Source organism: Brachyhypopomus gauderio, chromosome 5 (genome assembly GCF_052324685.1).
Source record: "Brachyhypopomus gauderio isolate BG-103 chromosome 5, BGAUD_0.2, whole genome shotgun sequence".
Lineage (NCBI taxonomy): Eukaryota > Metazoa > Chordata > Actinopteri > Gymnotiformes > Hypopomidae > Brachyhypopomus > Brachyhypopomus gauderio.
The window spans coordinates 33,250,517-33,270,024 of NC_135215.1; the positions used below are offsets into that span (position 1 = coordinate 33,250,517).

At 41.0% G+C, this 19,508-nt stretch overlaps 1 protein-coding gene across 6 annotated transcripts in view; it reads left to right on the forward strand.

Moving 5' to 3' along the window:
* Positions 1–13,611, forward strand: part of grm8b (glutamate receptor, metabotropic 8b) — a 92,270-nt gene extending 78,659 nt beyond the window's left edge. For 2 of the 6 annotated variants that reach the window (XM_077007288.1, XM_077007285.1), the window contains exons 7-10: positions 3,322–3,461; positions 3,716–4,651; positions 11,487–11,733; positions 12,957–13,587. In XM_077007288.1, the coding sequence (XP_076863403.1) occupies positions 3,322–3,461; positions 3,716–4,651; positions 11,487–11,733; positions 12,957–13,006 (1,373 nt within the window). In that variant the 3' untranslated portion in view covers positions 13,007–13,587. Of the gene's footprint in view, positions 1–3,321; positions 3,462–3,715; positions 4,652–11,486; positions 11,734–12,956 lie in introns of all 6 variants that reach the window. The other 4 variants (XM_077007286.1, XM_077007287.1, XM_077007284.1 and 1 more) reach the window with 3 other exon arrangements.
* Positions 13,612–19,508: the final 5,897 nt, after the last annotated feature.

Here is a 19,508-nt window from a genome sequence, read left to right on the forward strand (position 1 = left end):
AGGACCTCATTTCCAATGATACAGCACAGATGATTTCCCAGTCTTGTTCTTTCATTTCATTCTTCCTTCTTTTCTTAATTTATTAACGAGCCATGTGTCTTAGTACAATGATCTGGGCTTGGGCATGATTGTGTTGGCTTGTGATGGTGCCTTGCTGGTTGGGTTGTTGTTGTTGTTGTTGTTGTTGTTGAGAGAGGTCCTGTGAGAAGGCAAGAGTGGAAGTGAAATACAGCCAAACCTCAAAAACCTGCAAAAAAATGCTGCATTGACATCTAGTAACCCAGAAATTAATTGCCTTGGCCTTTAGTTAATAAGAGTCATAGTTTTGTGTAGCTATAGGCTGCTTTAGCATGTGTATTCAACATGTTTCACCTACTTTTGAATGTATCTGGTTGGGCATTTAAATGATTTCTAGTATATTGTGTTGATCCCAGTGACATTTATAATTAAATAGCTCTAATTCTTACTACATTTTTTACTTTTTAAGAAGTTATCAATAATATCTCTCTCTCTCTCTCTCTCTCTCTCTCTCTCTCTCTCTCTCTCTCTCACTCTCTCTCTTTCTCGTTCATACAATTATGTAACATTATTTAAATATTAGATTTTTTTAATCAAGCCTCATAGTTATAAGAAATAATGTTATATATTCATATGTTCATATCAACAGTGTATTACATTACTGTGACTGATGGAAGAACCATAACCATTAAAAGAAAGCTTTGTGAGAATCATTCCATTCAGCTGTGAAAAAAAGAAACGTTGACGACCAGCCAGAATGCAGATGAGATACAGACTTAATTGATGTTGATTAGCTACGAATTTCATACATTTTCCTGGAGATCCTTAAGATGAATGAATTCATAAAAGAAACAAAAAAGCTCACATCCAGTTCACATCTCACGATGCACTCGGTATCTGAAAATCAAAGGTAACCAAAGTACTTATTGATTATTTTATTTATGTTTGATTATTGTACTGTCACGGGCAGGGTTGGAAGATTAAAGAAGGTGTAGCCTGAATCAGTGATGAGTCTTCACAGGGGCCTAAAGCTACAAGGAACTACAAGGATATTTCACGTCAGCTCCTGGTGACAGAGTGGGGAAGTGGTTGGTTCAATAATCTGCACAATTTGCAGATTCAACCATTTTGTCTCCTGAGCGTTAGAAATGTGTTAATTGCAAATTTGCATCTTTGAGATTCTTCAAACAAATCATAGTCATGCTGCCATGCATGAACTCGTCTTTATCAAACCTTTTTTTTTTTGTCTTATACTTTTGGTATAAAAATCATCCAATATAAAGCCCTGTCAGAGTGAGAGATTGCTGCTAGACTATGGGTGACTTTATGAGGTCGAAGGTCATGCCTCAGGGAGACTCCTCGCATTTCATATGAGGATAAACTTCTCAGAGGTGTGATAAAAGTGCTGCTAAAGCAATTCAATAAACCAGTTTAATACTCTGAGAATTTTGGAGAAACCATGGTGTTGGTGTCAATGAAGAGCTGATGTCTCTGGAGAAGGAGGAGAAACGGACTGATGCAGTATTTTAATAGGCGAGAGGAGGGAACTCCCAGCAGGGCCTGTGAATTCCTCTTGCTTTCATTTTCTGGTGATAAGTGAGTGTCATTCTTGAAACAAGAACTAATTCAGCTATACTTTAGTCATCTCAGCCTCTAACTATACTGAGTGTCTGAATTACTCCACTTTGGGCAGGTTAGTGGGGATTTTGTCTGTTTTGGTTGGTTTGTTGGTTGGTTGGCTGGTTTGCAAAGCTGATAAGCATTCCTCTTGAGCACACCACCATTACAAAGCAATCCGTAGAAATTAACTTCCCACAACAACAAAAAAAATCTACCGAATCAGAAGTATTTTAAGGTGAGTGAAAAAAGGAGATGTTTTGGCAGCAATGGGTTTTCCATGAAAACAGAAATGCCACAGCATGGTGCCTTATCTACAATACACTGTCAGTTTGTACCAACAAACCAGCAGATTCATCCAAAAAGTGGCATCACAGAAGATTCAGATTCCGCGTACGTCCTCCCTGATAACAGGTAGTAAGAGGCTCAGATGCAGAACGTCTAACAAGCACTAGGACTCTTGTGCTCCATTAGCATTGTCACTCTTTGTCACTTGTTTAATGGTGTACATTATGTTTTGAAATTATTTTTCGATAAGGGAAAACTGATCCAGATTGCAGCAGTGTGCTGCACGAAAATGCCATATTCTGTGCATGGACACATGAGGATGAGATATTAGACTCCTTTCACTCCGGCTGTGACCTGTATTGTCTTTATTCATAGCGGAATAATGTAGTAGAAGCCAACAGAAACGTGCCTGCACTTTAAAAGTAAAACAGTAGGATATATATATTTTTTTATTATCAACTTGTTCAAGTTTCACAAAGTTCTTTCTGACCTTCAGGTTTATAATTGAAAGTGCATGGCATGGAGTTACATGTGTAAGAGCCCACAATCAATGGACTGACAGAGAGGGTCACTGCCATGTAAGGAGGCAGTTCAGGGCAATGCTTATAGGATTCAGAGATCCAGTAGTGATATATGGACTAGGATGTCAGTTCGGTGCTAGAACATTTCAGTCAATTGTCTGGCTGTTCACCTGGCTTGTTTAATTCACTTGTCTTGTACACTGCCATGCTGCAATAAGCTGCCTTACACAGAGCGTATGAATATATTGTTCAGTTTCTGTGTTTGCACTGAAGTTTGGTTCCGTCTAAATGGCTGCATCATGCCCCAACACACTCTGCTGCAGTGATGAGGTGCTCTTGTGTCCTGCAGGCCCGGTTTTCCTGCCTCAACTGGCTCTCTGCAGGTGTTTTAATAATGCATGCCATCCCGGTCTCCTGAGACGCTCATCTGTTACACCCTCCCCATTACCCATGCTGTCGCCTCTTAAAGTGCTCGATTTGAAAAATTCCACAAGGCCTGGGAGAAAGTTAAGAATGGTTGGTAGTGATGGAGCGATTATGTACGTTAATGTGGAGATGCTAGCTAGCTCTTCATGATGGATTACGTGAATTGTACATTATGTAAACTGTGACCCTGCACTTCAACCTCATTTTGATTGTAATGTCATTATCTATTTTAGATGAATTCATATTTGAATATTGTATGTGAGAGGGAAAAATGATTATGATAAGCCTTTAATCGTCTGAAGTACAACAGTCTGAAGTTATCTTGCCCAGAGGTGCATTAGTAGCCAGGGGCCTCAAAGTGAGAACTGCAAAAACAAACCAGATGATTTGACAGAAGAGGAAAGATGGTGTGATAATTGTAATGGGAATTTTGTTGAAACATTTTTAACAGGGAGCGCGAAGACCCCTGTAACTTTCAATGAAAATGGAGATGCCCCAGGACGATATGACATCTTCCAGTATCAGATCACTAATGGATCAATGGCGGAGTACAGGGTCATCGGCCACTGGACAGATCACCTTCATTTAAACGTGAGGAAAGACATCTGTGTTTTTAAGTTTCGATTTGACCGTGTGTTTCACTGAAAAAAGCAATAAATGATGTCAGTGAGAGTCAGTGTGCTTATGTCTATAATAATGATGATAATAATAATAATGATGATGATGATCACTATTCTGATTATAATTATGATGATTATTGTGTTTATGATGGTGGTGATGATGATGATGATGATGGTGATGATGATATGGTAATTTCTACTATGTTTGCTGCGGTACCTTTATAGATGAATGCCATGCAGTGGGCGAGTGGTGTCTCCTCTGTGCCCGCCTCGGTGTGCAGCCTGCCCTGTCGGACTGGAGAGAGGAAGAAGGTTGTGAAGGGCGTGCCCTGCTGTTGGCACTGTGAGCGCTGCGAGGGCTACCACTACCAGGCCAGCGAGTTCACATGCCAGCTGTGTCCATACGAGCAGAGGCCCAACCGGAACCGCACCAGCTGTCAGCCCATCCCCATCATCAAACTGGAGTGGCACTCCCCCTGGGCCGTGGTGCCCGTCTTCATCGCCATCCTCGGCATCCTCACCACAACGTTCGTGATCGTCACGTTCGTCCGTTACAACGACACGCCCATCGTGCGTGCCTCCGGCAGGGAGATGAGCTACGTGCTGCTCACCGGCATCTTCCTCTGCTACATCGTCACCTTTCCTATGATCGCCACGCCCGGCGTGTGCGCCTGCTCCTTCCGCCGGGTCTTCCTGGGCCTGGGTATGTGCTTCAGCTACGCCGCGCTGCTCACCAAGACCAACCGCATCCACCGGATCTTCGAGCAGGGCCAGCGTTCGGTGGCGGCGCCCCGGTTCATCAGCCCCACCTCCCAGCTGGTCATCACCTTCAGCCTGATATCCGTGCAGCTCACGGGTGTGCTCGTCTGGTTTATCGCAGACCCCCCGCACACCTTTGTGGATTATGGTGAGCAGCGCACGCAGGACCCCAGGAACGCTCGCGGAGTTCTCAAGTGTGATATATCAGATCTCTCACTCATCTGCTCATTAGGGTACAGCATTCTCTTGATGGTCACATGCACTGTTTATGCAATCAAGACCAGAGGAGTACCAGAGACCTTCAACGAGGCCAAGCCAATTGGATTTACCATGTACACCACCTGCATCATTTGGCTAGCATTCATACCAATCTTCTTTGGAACATCGCAATCTGCGGAGCGGGTGAGTTAGGCTTTGAGAAAAAAATTGTTGTCAGTTCTATTAATCTTGTAGATGAGAGTTTCAAAGTTTATAATCCGTAGTCTTTCACAGAGCATATCAAGCCAGAAGCTAAGACGGCTGTGCATGGTCGACTCGTTTCTTCAAATTCCACTCCTGTTATATTTGTTATGAAAGTGTGTGTGCAATTGCTTGGTGCAGTTGGTTTTCAGTCCACACCAGCAGTGTTTAGGCTACCAAATCTGTAGTTATGTAGCCCAGTGTGATTTTCTTGACCAGTCAATGTGTGCCTAATTGAAATAGAACCCTAGTGGAAAATAGTATTTTTGTGAATTGAAAAATCTTCAATAAATGCAACACACACAAAAAAAAAAACTTAAAACTCAGTTAAAGGGACTTAATCTATGCATATAACATCAGTCCAATCAGCCCACACTGTAAAAAGCTGCAGGAAACCCATATGAAGTGACTGTAAGGTCATAATAAACTCTCCTGTCTGGCCAGGATTGAAATGCAGTCTTTGTTCTCTCTTGTACAATATTTCAGCCGCTACTCATTAGCACAGTTGTTTTGCGTTTGTGAATAACCCAATAACATCATTACACACTCGCTGCTTGAGTAATATACGTGTCGGCCGTTCATTTTCTCCCTTAGACAGTTCCAGCTGCTTGGTGCACGTGGTATGTGACGCTGGAGCCGAGATGTCGTTGTGCTTGTAGTGAGAATCGAATGCGACCTTGCAGTGATATGTGATAAAAACAACACTGGATGACATTTTGCCGTAGGGCCCAGGCAGATAATGTGTGAACAGGTTATGGTGCCCTTGGAGCTATTTGGTCTGGGTCTGGGTCTTGGTGTGTTTACTGTTCATCCGAGCACTGCTTTTGTATAATACAGTCGTGGTCTCATTTCACATACTGTAACTTTAGCTATGTCAGACCTGGCTGATGAGAGGAACCACATGAGATGTCTTTATGTTCTTCTGCTCACGTCTAACACTGTTTTGGTACTCAGCTTGTGATTTGAATTAAGCTTTAATACAATTTGCAGTTAATTATGGTTTGCGATTAATTAACATTTCTTAGTGGTGACAAGTTAAGACTTCTCAGTTCTAATAATAATTCTCAGTTCTAATTTCTCTCTCTTTCTGATATGAAAAATACTTATAATTATGCCTTAGTTATCTGGCTCTTCACTTCAAAACACATCTTTTCTTTCCTTTCTGTACTTCTTGAAGCTCTTGGAAAGACTTTTTCACTGCTTTCTTTTTTGTGAGCTTATTCGTTAAAGGCATACAGTTGTACATATGTCTTTATTATTAATGTCAAAAAACAAAACCATGTGTTTTCTGCACAGAGATGCATTATCAGAATAAGGCACCAAGCACCAAGCACACTACATTAGTGTAACCAAGTTAAGATTCCACCAGCAGACAAACAGACCATTCAGATGAGCCTTAAGATGTTACACTAATCTCCTGAAAACTATTTCACCTTTAGATTCATGTCATTTTTCATGACTTTGTGGAGCCTTACATGTTTACGGGTAATGTGTCCATGGCCATCGAGAAGCATGCTGCACACAAAGGATCGTTCTACCTTCTCCCTTCAAACATCTCATTCTGAGACATTCATCAATTTGAGGCCAGGGCGTTGTGTCATGTGTGAGGGGAATCAGGATAATGACAGTCGGCCTAACACTGAACATCTATTGACACAAATAGCGATAGCGACTTATTCTATCAGTAAACATGAAGGATTCACACCGAGCAGTGGGACAACTGTCAGAAAGAACTGACAAAGACATAGACAACATGCTTGCTTAAATACACGAAACAAAACAAGACACTTGTGCAACACATCACAATAACGAGACAAGAGACAGTTGCTACGAATAACATGAATAGTACAGACGAACACACACATGGAAACAGCCAAACATAGACATATGTTTGGGAGGGTTCAAAATGAGCTGTACCATGACATGTGGGACTACTTTGTTTTATGACATTTTCTACAGTAAAGAGCAAAAATGTTAATATCTAAAATTTGAATATTGTCACGTATGGCTACGCCCCCTCTCCCCGCTGTCACTCCAACGTCTCTGTTCCTCGTGGTTTTGTTATTCCCTGCCTGTTCCCGCTGCCCGCCAGCGGACGCTGCCTGTTCCCGCTGCCCGCCTGCTGGCTCCTGTTCCTGCTGCCCGCCTGCCAGCCAGGCCCCAAGAGACTGTGCTGCCCACGTGTGGGCTTGAACTGAATGTGTTCCCTGCTTTGCCCGGTGATCCTGTCTCGTTTCCCATGTTCCCCTTGCTCCCGTGTCCTGTGCCTGGTTTTGTTTTGGTTCCTGTCCCCGTGGTTGTGTCTGTTCGAGTCCATGTGCCTGTTCCTGTGTCTGTGTCCGGTGGTGTCATCTCTGTCCCGCTCCCCATGTCGTGACCCACTTTGTTCCTGTCCCAGTCTCAGTTGTCCAAGCCGTGTTTGCCTCCGTGTGTGCCTCTGCCCTGTCCCCTGGCCCCACTCCCGAGTCTGTTCCTGGTCCTGTCCCGTCCTGTCCTGCTCCTGTACCTCACCCTGGCCCTGTCCGGTCTCCTTATGTTCCCCATCATGCCGTGTCCCAGTCCAGCTCCTGGCCAGTCTCTGCTTCCCCTGTCTCTCCCATGTCCCGGTCTCCTTGTCCTGTCTTGTCTCATCCTGTCCCTCTGGTCGGTCCGGTAATGTCCTGTCCCGTGTCCCCTGTCCCTCACCGTGCCCCATGGTTCCCCGTCCTGTCCGAGTCTGGTTCCTGTCCTGTCTGCCCTTGCGTGCCCCGGAGTGGCACGCTTTGAGGGGGGGTACTGTCACGTATGGCTACGCCCCCCTCTCCCCGCTGTCACTCCAACGTCTCTGTTCCTCGTGGTTTTGTTATTCCCTGCCTGTTTGTCCCGCCCAGCTCGTTGTCTCTGATTCCTCGTTGTTACCACGCCCCTGTCGTCATTGTTTGCACCTGATCCTTGTTTGGTGTTCTGTGTATATATAATCCCTGAGTGTCCCTTGTCCCTGGTCGGTTGTTTTGGATGTTTGGCTGTTCACTGTTTATCTTGCTTGTAAGTTTGCTCTGTGGTTCCCCCCGTCGTGTTCAGTATGCCCGTGTACCTGTGTTACTCTGACTGCCCTCCCGTTATGACCCCGGACTGTTTCTCTGACAACGATGATGGTATTCCCTGTAATAAATCTCGCTCTTCTCAGCAATTGTGTCCGTCCTCTCGCTCCGCAGCGCGAGCTGCGTTACAAATATATTTATTAATGTGAAATTCTATTATTAAAGCCATTATTTGTTGTGAGACTGTATGTACTCTTGAATTTATATAGATTTTATATAAATTCCCATTATAATCTGGAGATCTGGATCATGGTGTTTGAATAATTTATTGAATCACCATATAATTCTTTAATAACAGTATGCTAAAGTGTTTCTTTTCGTTATTTTGTTATGTATTTGAACAGATTGATTATTGCTTAAAGTCTTAAGATTTCATTGTGAAAGCTGTTAGCAAACATGGTATTTAAAAAAAAAGGTGTTAGTGCATATTAACATCCCTTTTCCCTTAACTTCTACACTGTGAATTAATGCCTGCAGAGTTAATTTAGTTTCAACTCGACAGAATGCTATGAGTTCATTCAATAGTGGGTATTTTATTGTGTAGGGTTTGAGTATGTTGTCAGGAATCAATATGAGATAACTTCCCAATTTCTGAAACATTCCCCTCAGATGGCCTCTGAAAAAACAAAACAAAACAAACAAAACCCCTCAGCCAGCACCATACACATTGCAGAATTTTTTTCAACTGAGTTGTGAGGATGAGAGAATAGTTTTCTTAAAATCTGAAGTCTGAAAGACTGAAATCTGCAGTGTTCTTTAGGGCCAACACTATGATGGGGAGGTTTCACTTGGTCTTACAACACTGGGGGTCACTTCCCCCCCTCCCGCTCCACAGGACAGAAGGTGAGGAAGACTTCAGTGCCTGACCTAATCTCACTACAGCACAACTGTGATCAACTGGCACTAGTATTCATGGACATTGTTTGCAGATCTTTGGAGCTCTGTTCTCTCCACATTCCTCAAACTTATTATTCTTCTAGTCCCCAAAAATTTGAGGACTCCAATGTTAAATTATCAACAGACCAGTTGTCATGTCCTCTGCAGTTGTAAAGGACTTATAATAGCTTACCTGAATGATATCACACCCAGTATAGTTTGCATACAGAGCCAGAATGGATGAGTCAGGTAGCCTCTTAAGTTCATGCCAGAACAACTTGACAGACCAGGTACCCATACGAGAGTTTCCATCATGGACTCTAACTTGGCTTTTAACACCTTTTTAACCAGTAAGTCAAACTCATCCAGCTGTAAGTGCCAACCACCTGATTCTTAGCAGCGGTGCACCATAAGGCTGTGTGCTACTGTGTCCCTACTCTTTAGCATTTACATCTGCGACCTCATCTTAAAGAGCCATCTGTGAAGATCCTTAAGTTGGCAGATGAGACCACTGTGGTGCTCATAAACAACAGTGGCACAAATCGGCTTTAGGGAGGGGGCCAAACTGTTGGTGCCCTGAAGCATTTCTAACCACCTGATGCTCGACCCCTGAGAGAGCATATAGATATATGTAGACTTAAAATTGAGCACCACCTCCACAACACCTTTCAACACCAGTGTCTTTGTGGAGTCAGGCAAGTTCCCTGGCACCGCTATATTCGAGGAGCTGAGGTTTGTGAAGATCATCACCACCAAGAGAGCACAGCAGAATATGTTCTTTCTAAGGCAGCTGTTTGAATCCAACCTGTCACATCATGTGATGATCCAGTTTTACAGTTCAATCCGCACCTCCTCCAGAACCACTTGTTTCGGCTCCTCCAGCTTACAGAAGTGAGCCAAACTCCGCCGTATAATCAGGACTGCAAAGAGGATTACAGGATCTAATCTGTCAGCACTTGAGGACATATACAGCCGTAGAATCATGAAGCTTGCCTCCAGACTCGTAGTCAGTGCCTCTTACCCTGGACCACACCTCTCCAAAGCTCTCCCATCAGGCTGAAGACTCAAGATCATGAAAGCAAAGATGTCTTTTTCCTTAGGGCTTGGACTTCATTAATGACACTGCACAGCTTGAGCACTCTAGTCTAGAGCTTAGCACCCCTTGTATTGTAGCACTTTACACTACTGACATGTATCATCTATATGTCCACCCGTGCTTATATGTAAACCTGTGTTTTATGTTAACCTAGTTTATTCACTTTTCTGTGGATTTTTTAATATTTTAGACATGTCAGTCTGTTTGGTATGGTAGACATCTGAGCACTCACACACATTCCTTGTGTATATAACACGCCTGACAAATAAAATTGGTTCTGATTTTGTTGTCTCATTTTTTGCCTTGTTCCAATATCACATCCTCGGTAGGGTAAAATAATATATTATGCAGTAATAATGTTTGAACCTACTCATTGTCCATTACAGAAGAGGAAATACGCAGTTCGGCAGGGAATCATCCAGATTGATCATCATTATAAAGAGTGCCTCTAACTAGATTAAAAACTGTATCCGTATTTGATACATCTATGATTTTCTTAAACCCAGCAGCAATGAGATATATTAGTCTTAATGTCTGCTGGCTGCCGTTTTACTAATGGACTGTATTTGTTTTCCCATCTTGCATCTTGTTTTATTTTTTATCCCAGTGTTAGTTTCCTTATGGTCTCCTCTTTACAGCGGTGCAGTGTTACAATCTTATAGTATTGCCTTGATCTAATGAAAAAAAAGCTCTAACATCAAATCACTTGACTTTGTCTTTTTATGCATTCGTACTATGAAAGCACTAGGCCCCTTAATGCATTTGATCATTTGCTTTGCTGCAAAGAATCAGACTCTGGAATGGAGTCCTGGAATAAATCTGAATTTATTCATCTAAGTACACTCTTTAAAATAGTCTACTAAAGAGTCCTTGAAGGGGTCTGGATGCAACGATGAACAACCATAAATATGAACAATGTGCATATCTCCTGGGCAGTATTTTGCAGCCACGTTAGTGAATGTAATGCATGGTAAGTTTCATACCCAGAACCATAAGATCTCAGGTGTTAATCTTTTCATGACCCACCAATGAAATAAGAAGTGATGGAGACCTGTGGGATTTAATATGTGCTGTTCTGTCTGGCCGCCCCCTTGAGTAGGGCCTGTTGCAAAAGCTGTAATGAGTGTGTGGTGGGAAGTGCTTTAGGGCCAGAGGGCAAGGCAGATGTTCTCATAGTGTAACACCAGCATGGGTCTCTGCAGTAGTGACGAGATGAACAAGCACAGAATGCTTCTGCAGCGCAACTCTTCCATTGACAAATATGGCACAGTTTTATACATTTGTCCTAAAGTGTATGCAGGGCTGCTTAATGGCTTAACTTGGGTCAAAACTGCTCCATTTTAATACATTGTCAAGATTGTGTTTTTTTTTTTATTCTATGGACCAATCAGTCATAGTTATGTGACTTAAAATCCAAGGCATATTCTTCAGCACATAATGTTGCCCCTGTAGATGTGATGGTCTGTTGGTCTGCTGTTCAGAAGTTTAGAGATAAATAAACTACACCCCTGGGTAAAGGGAAGCTGCACAGTAAGCTGCTGTATATTTACAAGAAGCTAACATGCATCTGGTACCATCATGGATAATCTTATTACTGAAAGGTCTGTTGCTCTGGAGAGAGAAAAGCTCTTGTGAGAAGCGTCTTTGTTTTCAGGGCAAGCAGGCCTTTTTCCCCTGGTGGTTATAAAGACTCAGATGTGATCATCTCTCCCATTCTCTGTCTTAGATGTACATCCAGACGACCACCCTGACGATGTCTCTGAGCCTGAGCGCGTCTGTGTCCCTGGGGATGCTCTACATGCCTAAAGTCTACATAATCATCTTCCACCCGGAGCAGAATGTGCCGAAACGCAAGCGCAGCTTCAAGGCCATCGTCACAGCCGCCACCATGTCCAGCAAACTTAGCCAACTGGCTAGTGAGAGACCAAACGGAGAGGTGAAAACTGAGCTCTGTGAGAATATGGACAACAGCAGTGAGTATAGTCAATGCCTTTTTCTGTTTTACCATAGACTTCTATAAGACTCATTTACTTTATGCTTTGATGTTATAGCTATATATATATTTATTTATTTATAGTTTATTCATATGTTGATAACCACATTTATAATTTAGTTTTTCTTTCAACCCTTTTCTACCAGTACTTGCAGTATTTGGAATCTTGGCCTTGGCTTTTCACATATTTAATATAGCAGCATTTTACACAGAGAATTAGAGAGAGAATTAAGCTGTTAAGATGACATTCAGTTGAAGAGGTATCGCTCTTAATTCATTAGATATGTGTTGATCACCTCAGACTAAATATTTTTTTTTTATTATGCTAACTTATTTCATTAGAAATATTAATACCACAGAAGTCAACTTTTGCTCTCTACTATATGTGAGAAATGTCAGAAATCTGTTCATATATGATGAGGATTCTCATCTGTAACTTCAAAACTGTCAGACACTCCTCATCCTCTTGGAGCTGATGCTAATGTTGGGGCTTTTCCTCTGTACATGGGCTTGTCTGGCTGGTTCTGATGGTGAGCCACATCGTAACTGGTGTCAAAAGATGCATGTAAATGTCTGTGGAAGAAGGCAACGCGGCATCATATGGAAAATAATATCAGCTAATGTTTACCCATCATCTTACACTTAGCGCCCAGCACTAAAAGTGTTCGCTATGAATTTTTAACTAGCATTCACACACAAGCTATTTATTATTATCCACACAGTATCCTGTGAATCATGTGTCATCGTACCTAAATATATCATATTTTGATACCTGCACCTTCCAAAGAAAATGCGGTAGACATACTGATGGTGAGATTTTCTGACCCGTTACTTTACAGAATTTCTTAATTTACTTTTACTTCACTGAGTGTCATGCAAAAAAAAAGGACTGATTTTAGTCTTTCACAATCTAAGCAAGCAAAATTGTTCCAAATACAGTTTTCACTAGGAATTCCTTTGTGTCCCTGTGACCTAGTACAGATTGTAGCATGTGAGATGTCTGAATCATCTTATTTGCTAAAAAATAAGTGCGATACCACTCCCCAGGACAAAATCACACTTTCAGAATGTAACGCCACGAGTTTGTAATGTGTTAAAAACTGTTCCTTCCAGCTGAATGGCAGCCATGGTCTCCTCACACCTTACATGGAGTCATCGTGCTATTACACAGGTTCCCCTCACACACTTTCTCCTCTTTTGCAGCACCACCCACAAAAACAACCTACGTCAGTTATACCAATCATGCCATATGAAGATGCATCTTGATTAGAAGAATCTGGGATTGTTTACACTGAGTCATGGACTGCCACAGGTCGGACATATAGCATGAGTCTTTGATGTTTGTTGTGCAGAGAGAGGCTGGCTGGACTGTGAAAAACGTGTGTTTTTTTTTTTTTTTATTATTATTATTTACAGTAGTGGCCATGCAATGCTCAGAGTAATTGGGATAGCAGTCACTTCTGGAATAGCAACAAACACAAATGTCCTGCCAGCAAAAGAGGAAAATATATATATACATACATATAAAAATGCAAAGAAAACAATGGAAATAATGGAGTCAACCATGTTAGTTGTTATTCTAATTGTAAGTATTTTGTGGTTGTGCAGATTTTTGAATTCTTATTCCACATTGTCAAATCTGCATTGAAAAATGCATTTGTCTTGTATTGGCTACTCTGGTCAATTAGCCCTGGGGTGTAAGTGTGTATTTGCCATGGTTGAAGCATGCCAATTTTTATACAAATGATTTATTTATAATAAAGGAATGTTTTTGAAATGTGTAGCTATCTTGGGTGAGCAGTCACGCATTGTTTTTCGGTCACACTCTAAATTTTAATATTATATATACGATGAAGAAATATTACTATTGTTATTACACGATTTACATAGGCCCATCAAAGATCTAAAATTATGCTCATGACCAAAAAAGCATTTTAAGCAAAGCCAGAAATAACATGAGCTGTAACATGAATTACCTTTTCGGCAAGTGAGCTTGGACACACACACACACACACACACACACACACACACACAAAAGCAAAGCTGGCAAGATGATATTTATGAGCAGCATCTAAGCAGGTGTACTGTGTTCCAAATATGGATTTGCTGCAATCATTCCCATCTCCCCCAAAGCAACATGCACTGTAAACAAGTAGATTTTGCTGTGCCAGGAGTGTGCAATACTTTCATGATTGTTTACGCACGAGCCTAAAATACTGCCACACAAATATTTTTTGGATAAGACTCCATAGAAGTGTTAAAACAGGGACTGCCTTTTTTAATGATTGCTTTAGCGTAAATCCTTTCAGACAGAATCATATAACTGACACTTTGCCAGTATGTCGACTACCTCTTTAAGCGTATCTGAAAATCACCCTTACCTGTGTCTTATGCTTTAGTTACAACTTCCAAAATAAATGAAGCAATAACTGATCAATTTTGAAGTATTTGTAAAAGGTCTGAGACTCAGTCCAGCATGCATAATTGGTTCTTTGACAGACGTGAAACTCCTATTAGCAAGTAACTTAACAGTTTTTTCTGTGGGGGGAGAACTAGCCAATTATCTTTCCTCATAGCCATAGCTCACTAATGACTGTCTCTCAGCTTTCAATTTGAGCCCAGGGGATCATAGCAGAGTGGCTAAGAGAAGGAGAAAAGCTCCAAATATTTTTGGCACTTTAAAACTTTCGACAGTGCCTTACTCAGTTGGACGACACCTCTTATTTTGAAAAAGACGTTAGGCCAAATTCATTAAACCAGCTGCCAAATGTAACATGACATTAACAGCAAAGAGCACAGCAGTAACGTGTTTTCTCATTCATAAATCTGGATTATCTCCATATTTTACCATTTGCATATGTAGTGCTAACCAAGGCCGGAGTGGGCCCCTTTTTCAGCCTGGGAGTTTCATCCCGAAATCCAGCCCAAAATTATTTTTCCCTCCCAATCAGCCCAAACTAGAGATTGACATGAGCCGGCCCATCGGGAATCCTCCCGAATCTCCCGATTAGCCACTCCGGCTCTGGTTCTAACACATTTTCATTTACATATGACTTAGCCATTCATAAGAGAACACTGCTCCGCAAAAAAACACCACAGGAACCTGTCCAGTAGCAAATATAGCTGATGCAGATTAGATTACTTTTTTTTTTCTTGAATGGTGTTTGGTCACGCCAAGTCATCAACAAAATTCTGCACACATCTCTATTTAGCTAACTGACAAATTTATTTTAAAGGCACATTTTTCACCTGTTTGGAGCGAGGGTGTTGATAAACAGCAACTGAAAGTTGGAAGAGGAAGAGGAGTTACTTGAGCAGAATCTCTGAACACCATGAACATAAGACATGCAAATGTAGGTGTTGCAGAGGAGGAAACTATAAACAGGTATAGACTGAAGAGATCAGATGTGCTGCTCTGCCCTGATTTAGTGAAATCATCAACTCAGCACCACCTAGACGTTTCTGCCTTGTTGAAACTTACAAATTCATAAAACAAATATTTAACTAGCTGGTCATTTTTAACATGCCCTTAGTCTCACAACTGGACTTGGTAATCTGTGTAATGGTGTAATCAGCCTTTATGAATCTGACCCGTTACCTCTTTACTAAGTAAACTGAAATGAATTCAGAGCATTATTCCAATGTTAGACAGAAGAGGAATAATTTGATGATTAACAGCTGAGGCTTTAGGCAGCATCATTAATAAAATAGTATGGGGCTAATAAAAAAAATGAATATACTATCTGTGAAGTCCACCATTAATATTGTGTTAAACGTAAGAACAGTATTTAGTCCACATGCAGTTTTTCATAGTCCTGTAGTCCCTGTAGTCAAATTGTGTCCAACACTCCTCTAGAATATAACTTAATGTATGACTTATTGAATTACATCCAGAGACATTAATTCAGTGCAACTTAAAAGCATCCAATAAATTACTGAGGTTTCCTTTGATGCTTAACCTCTGGACAACAGCCGTGCTGAACGGGTCCATATCAATTGACACATGTTGCACATGCAGTCAGCCAGCACCATTTTTTAGGATGGAGTCGATGGACTTTACATGAGCCTGTAGGAATGAACCAGCAGCAATTATAGCAAAACTAACAAAGTGACTGACGTGCAGGTAAATTTCAATGGGAAAATATCTGGCAAAACATAATAGACAAGGAACTTTAATTTGCCCACAGAGACACTGCATTTAAATGACAAACGCCCAAGATGGTATAACGTGTGATCTTCTTGTAGCAGGTTTGTAAAAAAAGAAGAAAGTGATCATGCCAGTGTCAGAGATAAATGGAGGATTTAATGGATAAAGTGCACAAACTCAAAATCCATGACATAATCCAAATTCAGAATGCAATAACCAGCAATCACCTGGTACAAAGAAAGACAAATGACCCTCAGGTGTTGGATTACCTAATGGGCAACGCCCGCCTGAGGGACAAACACGACATCACAATGACAGGACAAACAGAATACTGCTGCTGCTGACAGGGGTGGCCAGCAGGGGCCTCCGTACCGTGAGACTTTTATAGACCTTTTTGGGGCAAAAGTGGATTTGTTTGCTCAGTGTCTGCTGGGGATGAGAATGTGTTACACTGTGTTAAAAAAGAATTTGCCTGAGCAAACATCACTGCATACGAAATAAATGGATATTCACAAATGATGTAAAAAATTAACTTCTTACATGTCAGATTCTCATTCCCCATCCATTCGTCACTACATAAACATTTATGCAGTTTCAGTGTAGTTACTGAATAATTTAGAGCTGTACTCTAAATGAACAGTTAACAGTAACTTAATGAAAATAAGTCTGGAGTTTGAAATATGTTCAGAACATTACATTTCAGAACATTTCTTAGCATACACTTTTCACATCAGAAACCCTGAGGACCACGACAAGTCAATGTCAAAGAGAATTTACTGTAGCCTAAATGGTTTTTTTAAAGTAATACTGTCTTGCATCTGCATAATTTACCCAAGACGCTAAGTCCCCACTACTTTCTGAAACTGGTTTGTCCACACCACTTTTTGAAAGGTTACTCTGACAAAACTTGCTTGCTCTAGAAAAGTGCCCAAAGGTGTTAAAGTAGCCCTAAAAACACTTGGAAATGTGACCAGTGAGCTATGTGAAATATCTCAGAACAGCACCTGGAAAGTTGTGACTTTTCATTACAGGCATTTTAATGAAACAAATTATTTTATTGTAAAAAATAAATACAAAACACTATAAATATGTTTTAGACCATAATGCTTACAATTCTTGTGTTCTTCAGCATCAATAGGATTGAGAGACGTGGCCATAAAACCTTTCATGAACCTCAACCTTTTAATCTCAGAGCTGATTTGTTGGCAGTGAATGTGCATGCCTGTGGAACTGATTTCTTAAAGCAATTGCAAATTTGAGGGGCAGCTGAATTGAAAGCAACACCTGGTTTGGATTTGTGTCCCCAGTACTCTTCAAAGCAAAGTTACACCCATGTTGTTTTGCAAAATGCAATACACCGAGTGAACAAGCAGAGGAGATGTTTGCCTGGGAGACACAGCGTGCTCAGTAATTCTTTTATCCAGAGTGATAAAATGAGTTCAGTAATTTAAGTCATGTTGGTTATTAAACTCTCTTTGATGTTTTATATATGTCCATAAACACAGTGTTTTACATCCACTTTATTACAAATATAAACACTGATTTATTTGAAACACTTTGTAGGTATATAGTTAGAGAATATAGACCATCTGTTGAAGGGTTACTCATCATGTATATATAGTCAGAGGGCCACTGCAGGGTGCAACACAGGGAGTGACCCTTGTCTGTTTGTGAGTGGCGGACCCCCTCACCTTTAAGTAATACTCGCAATGCAGCTATGTATGTACCTAAGACATGCAGCTGTGTTAAATGGGAGTATTATCTGGATTATTTAAGGATATATGCTGTACCAACATTAGACACTTAATTAACATCCCAGTCATCTGCTGTTTAAAGAGCAACACAGACATATGTATATTAGGAGATACATGGCTGAAGTTAAGAGTTCAGCTAGGAATGAGGATACACTACAAGACTGTAGGGACATTCAAACAACATGGCTTAACACACAGGGTACAACTCCTAGAACAACAGAACAACCAATGACAAAACTCAACAGATAACAAAGTAATTTTGAGACCAAGCAAGGCTAAACTATGAAGGACAAAAGAACAGATAATAAACGTCTACAAAGACTGAGTACATGAAAACTAAAGAAAACTAATGTAGTTCTATAACTCAAAGAACACAACACTCTCAACCTAAATAAATGAACCAATGACATGACTAAAACATCAGTACTAAGATACTTATCAATGTTTACAGAAAACAGAGTTCTACATGCAGACAATGACCTCTAACATAAATGAGAACACTCAGGGAATGTATCAACCTCAATTCCTGAAAGAAATAGTTAACAGCCAAAACAAAAACGGGATGGGCAGGGACAAGAAAAAGAGGGCGTGGCAAACCAAAAAAGGGAGTGGAAAACTTCTCAATAACGAAACAGCCTGCTGAGGAACGATCTACAGATGAGAATAAGATGAGGTGGGGTGGAACTAAACATGACAATGAAAATCTGTGTCTACAAATGTTACAAATTGCTGCAAATCTGTAATTGTACATGTGCGAAATGTTCCAATGAAATAGGCGCACCTAATAAAGTGTCCAGAAACTTTAGGAGCAAGGTAAAGGTTTCTAATAGTGTCCAGAAACAATCAAGGTAAATGTCTCTAATGAAGGTTCACTTATCTCCAAGTGAACAAGCCAAAAACTCCAAAAACATGGTTGTCGATGGGGGCAAGAAATGATCGTTCAGATAACAACTGTGCTACTCTAGCCTCAAAACCAATTTAGGTGTAAAATATATAAATGTATTACACAGCCACCAGAATAACCAGGCCAAAGGAATTTGTAAAGCAGACAGTTCAGCCTCCGACAAACACCCCCCCCCCACCCCCCAGCTCATCGGTCTTTTAATTTTTAACTTTCTTTTCCGCTCCTACCTCAACTGCAGCCAGTCAATGCCCATTTTAAATGTTTCTGATCACTCATTCAAACCCCTGATTGTCTTCTTTGTTTCACTTTTGACGTCTTGCTTCTGATTTTGCTGAGGACGACTCTGTCAAATCCAGGAGGCCACACCTGCTTTTGGATTATTGCTTTTGCCCATATTGCTCTGTGTTCTTCCTTGTGTTTTGACCTTGTGTTTTTGACCTTTTGATCTGCAAACTTGTTTCTTGTTTTTGAAATAACTTTATCGCCCTACTCTATGTTTCATCCCCTCGAACTTAATAAAACCTGTTTGTTTCGGCTACCTACAGGATCAATTGTTATTAGTGATTAATCCTCATGCATTGCTGCCGTTTTTTTAATCTTGCAGGAGCTACCACAGTTATCCATATATAATAAAGTGTGTGTGTGTGCGTGTGTGCGTGTGTGTGTGTTCTTTTTAAATCCTTTCAGTAAGTATAGATTTCCAGTCATATGGGTTTATGGATGATCTTAGGCTGCAGCAGGTACTGGGTATTTTTCATGTTCACCTGTGAAAGGTGTGTTCTCACATATCTGCTGGTCAGGGAACATTTCCTCTGGAATTTAGAATATGCACTTGAGAGATGCTGCCAGTTTTCATGGATATCCAGTGTTGACCGTAACATTAACTAATTCCACTGAACAGCAGTAAAGCATGTCAAAATCTTAAGATGGTAGAGTGGCCCACATTTCTT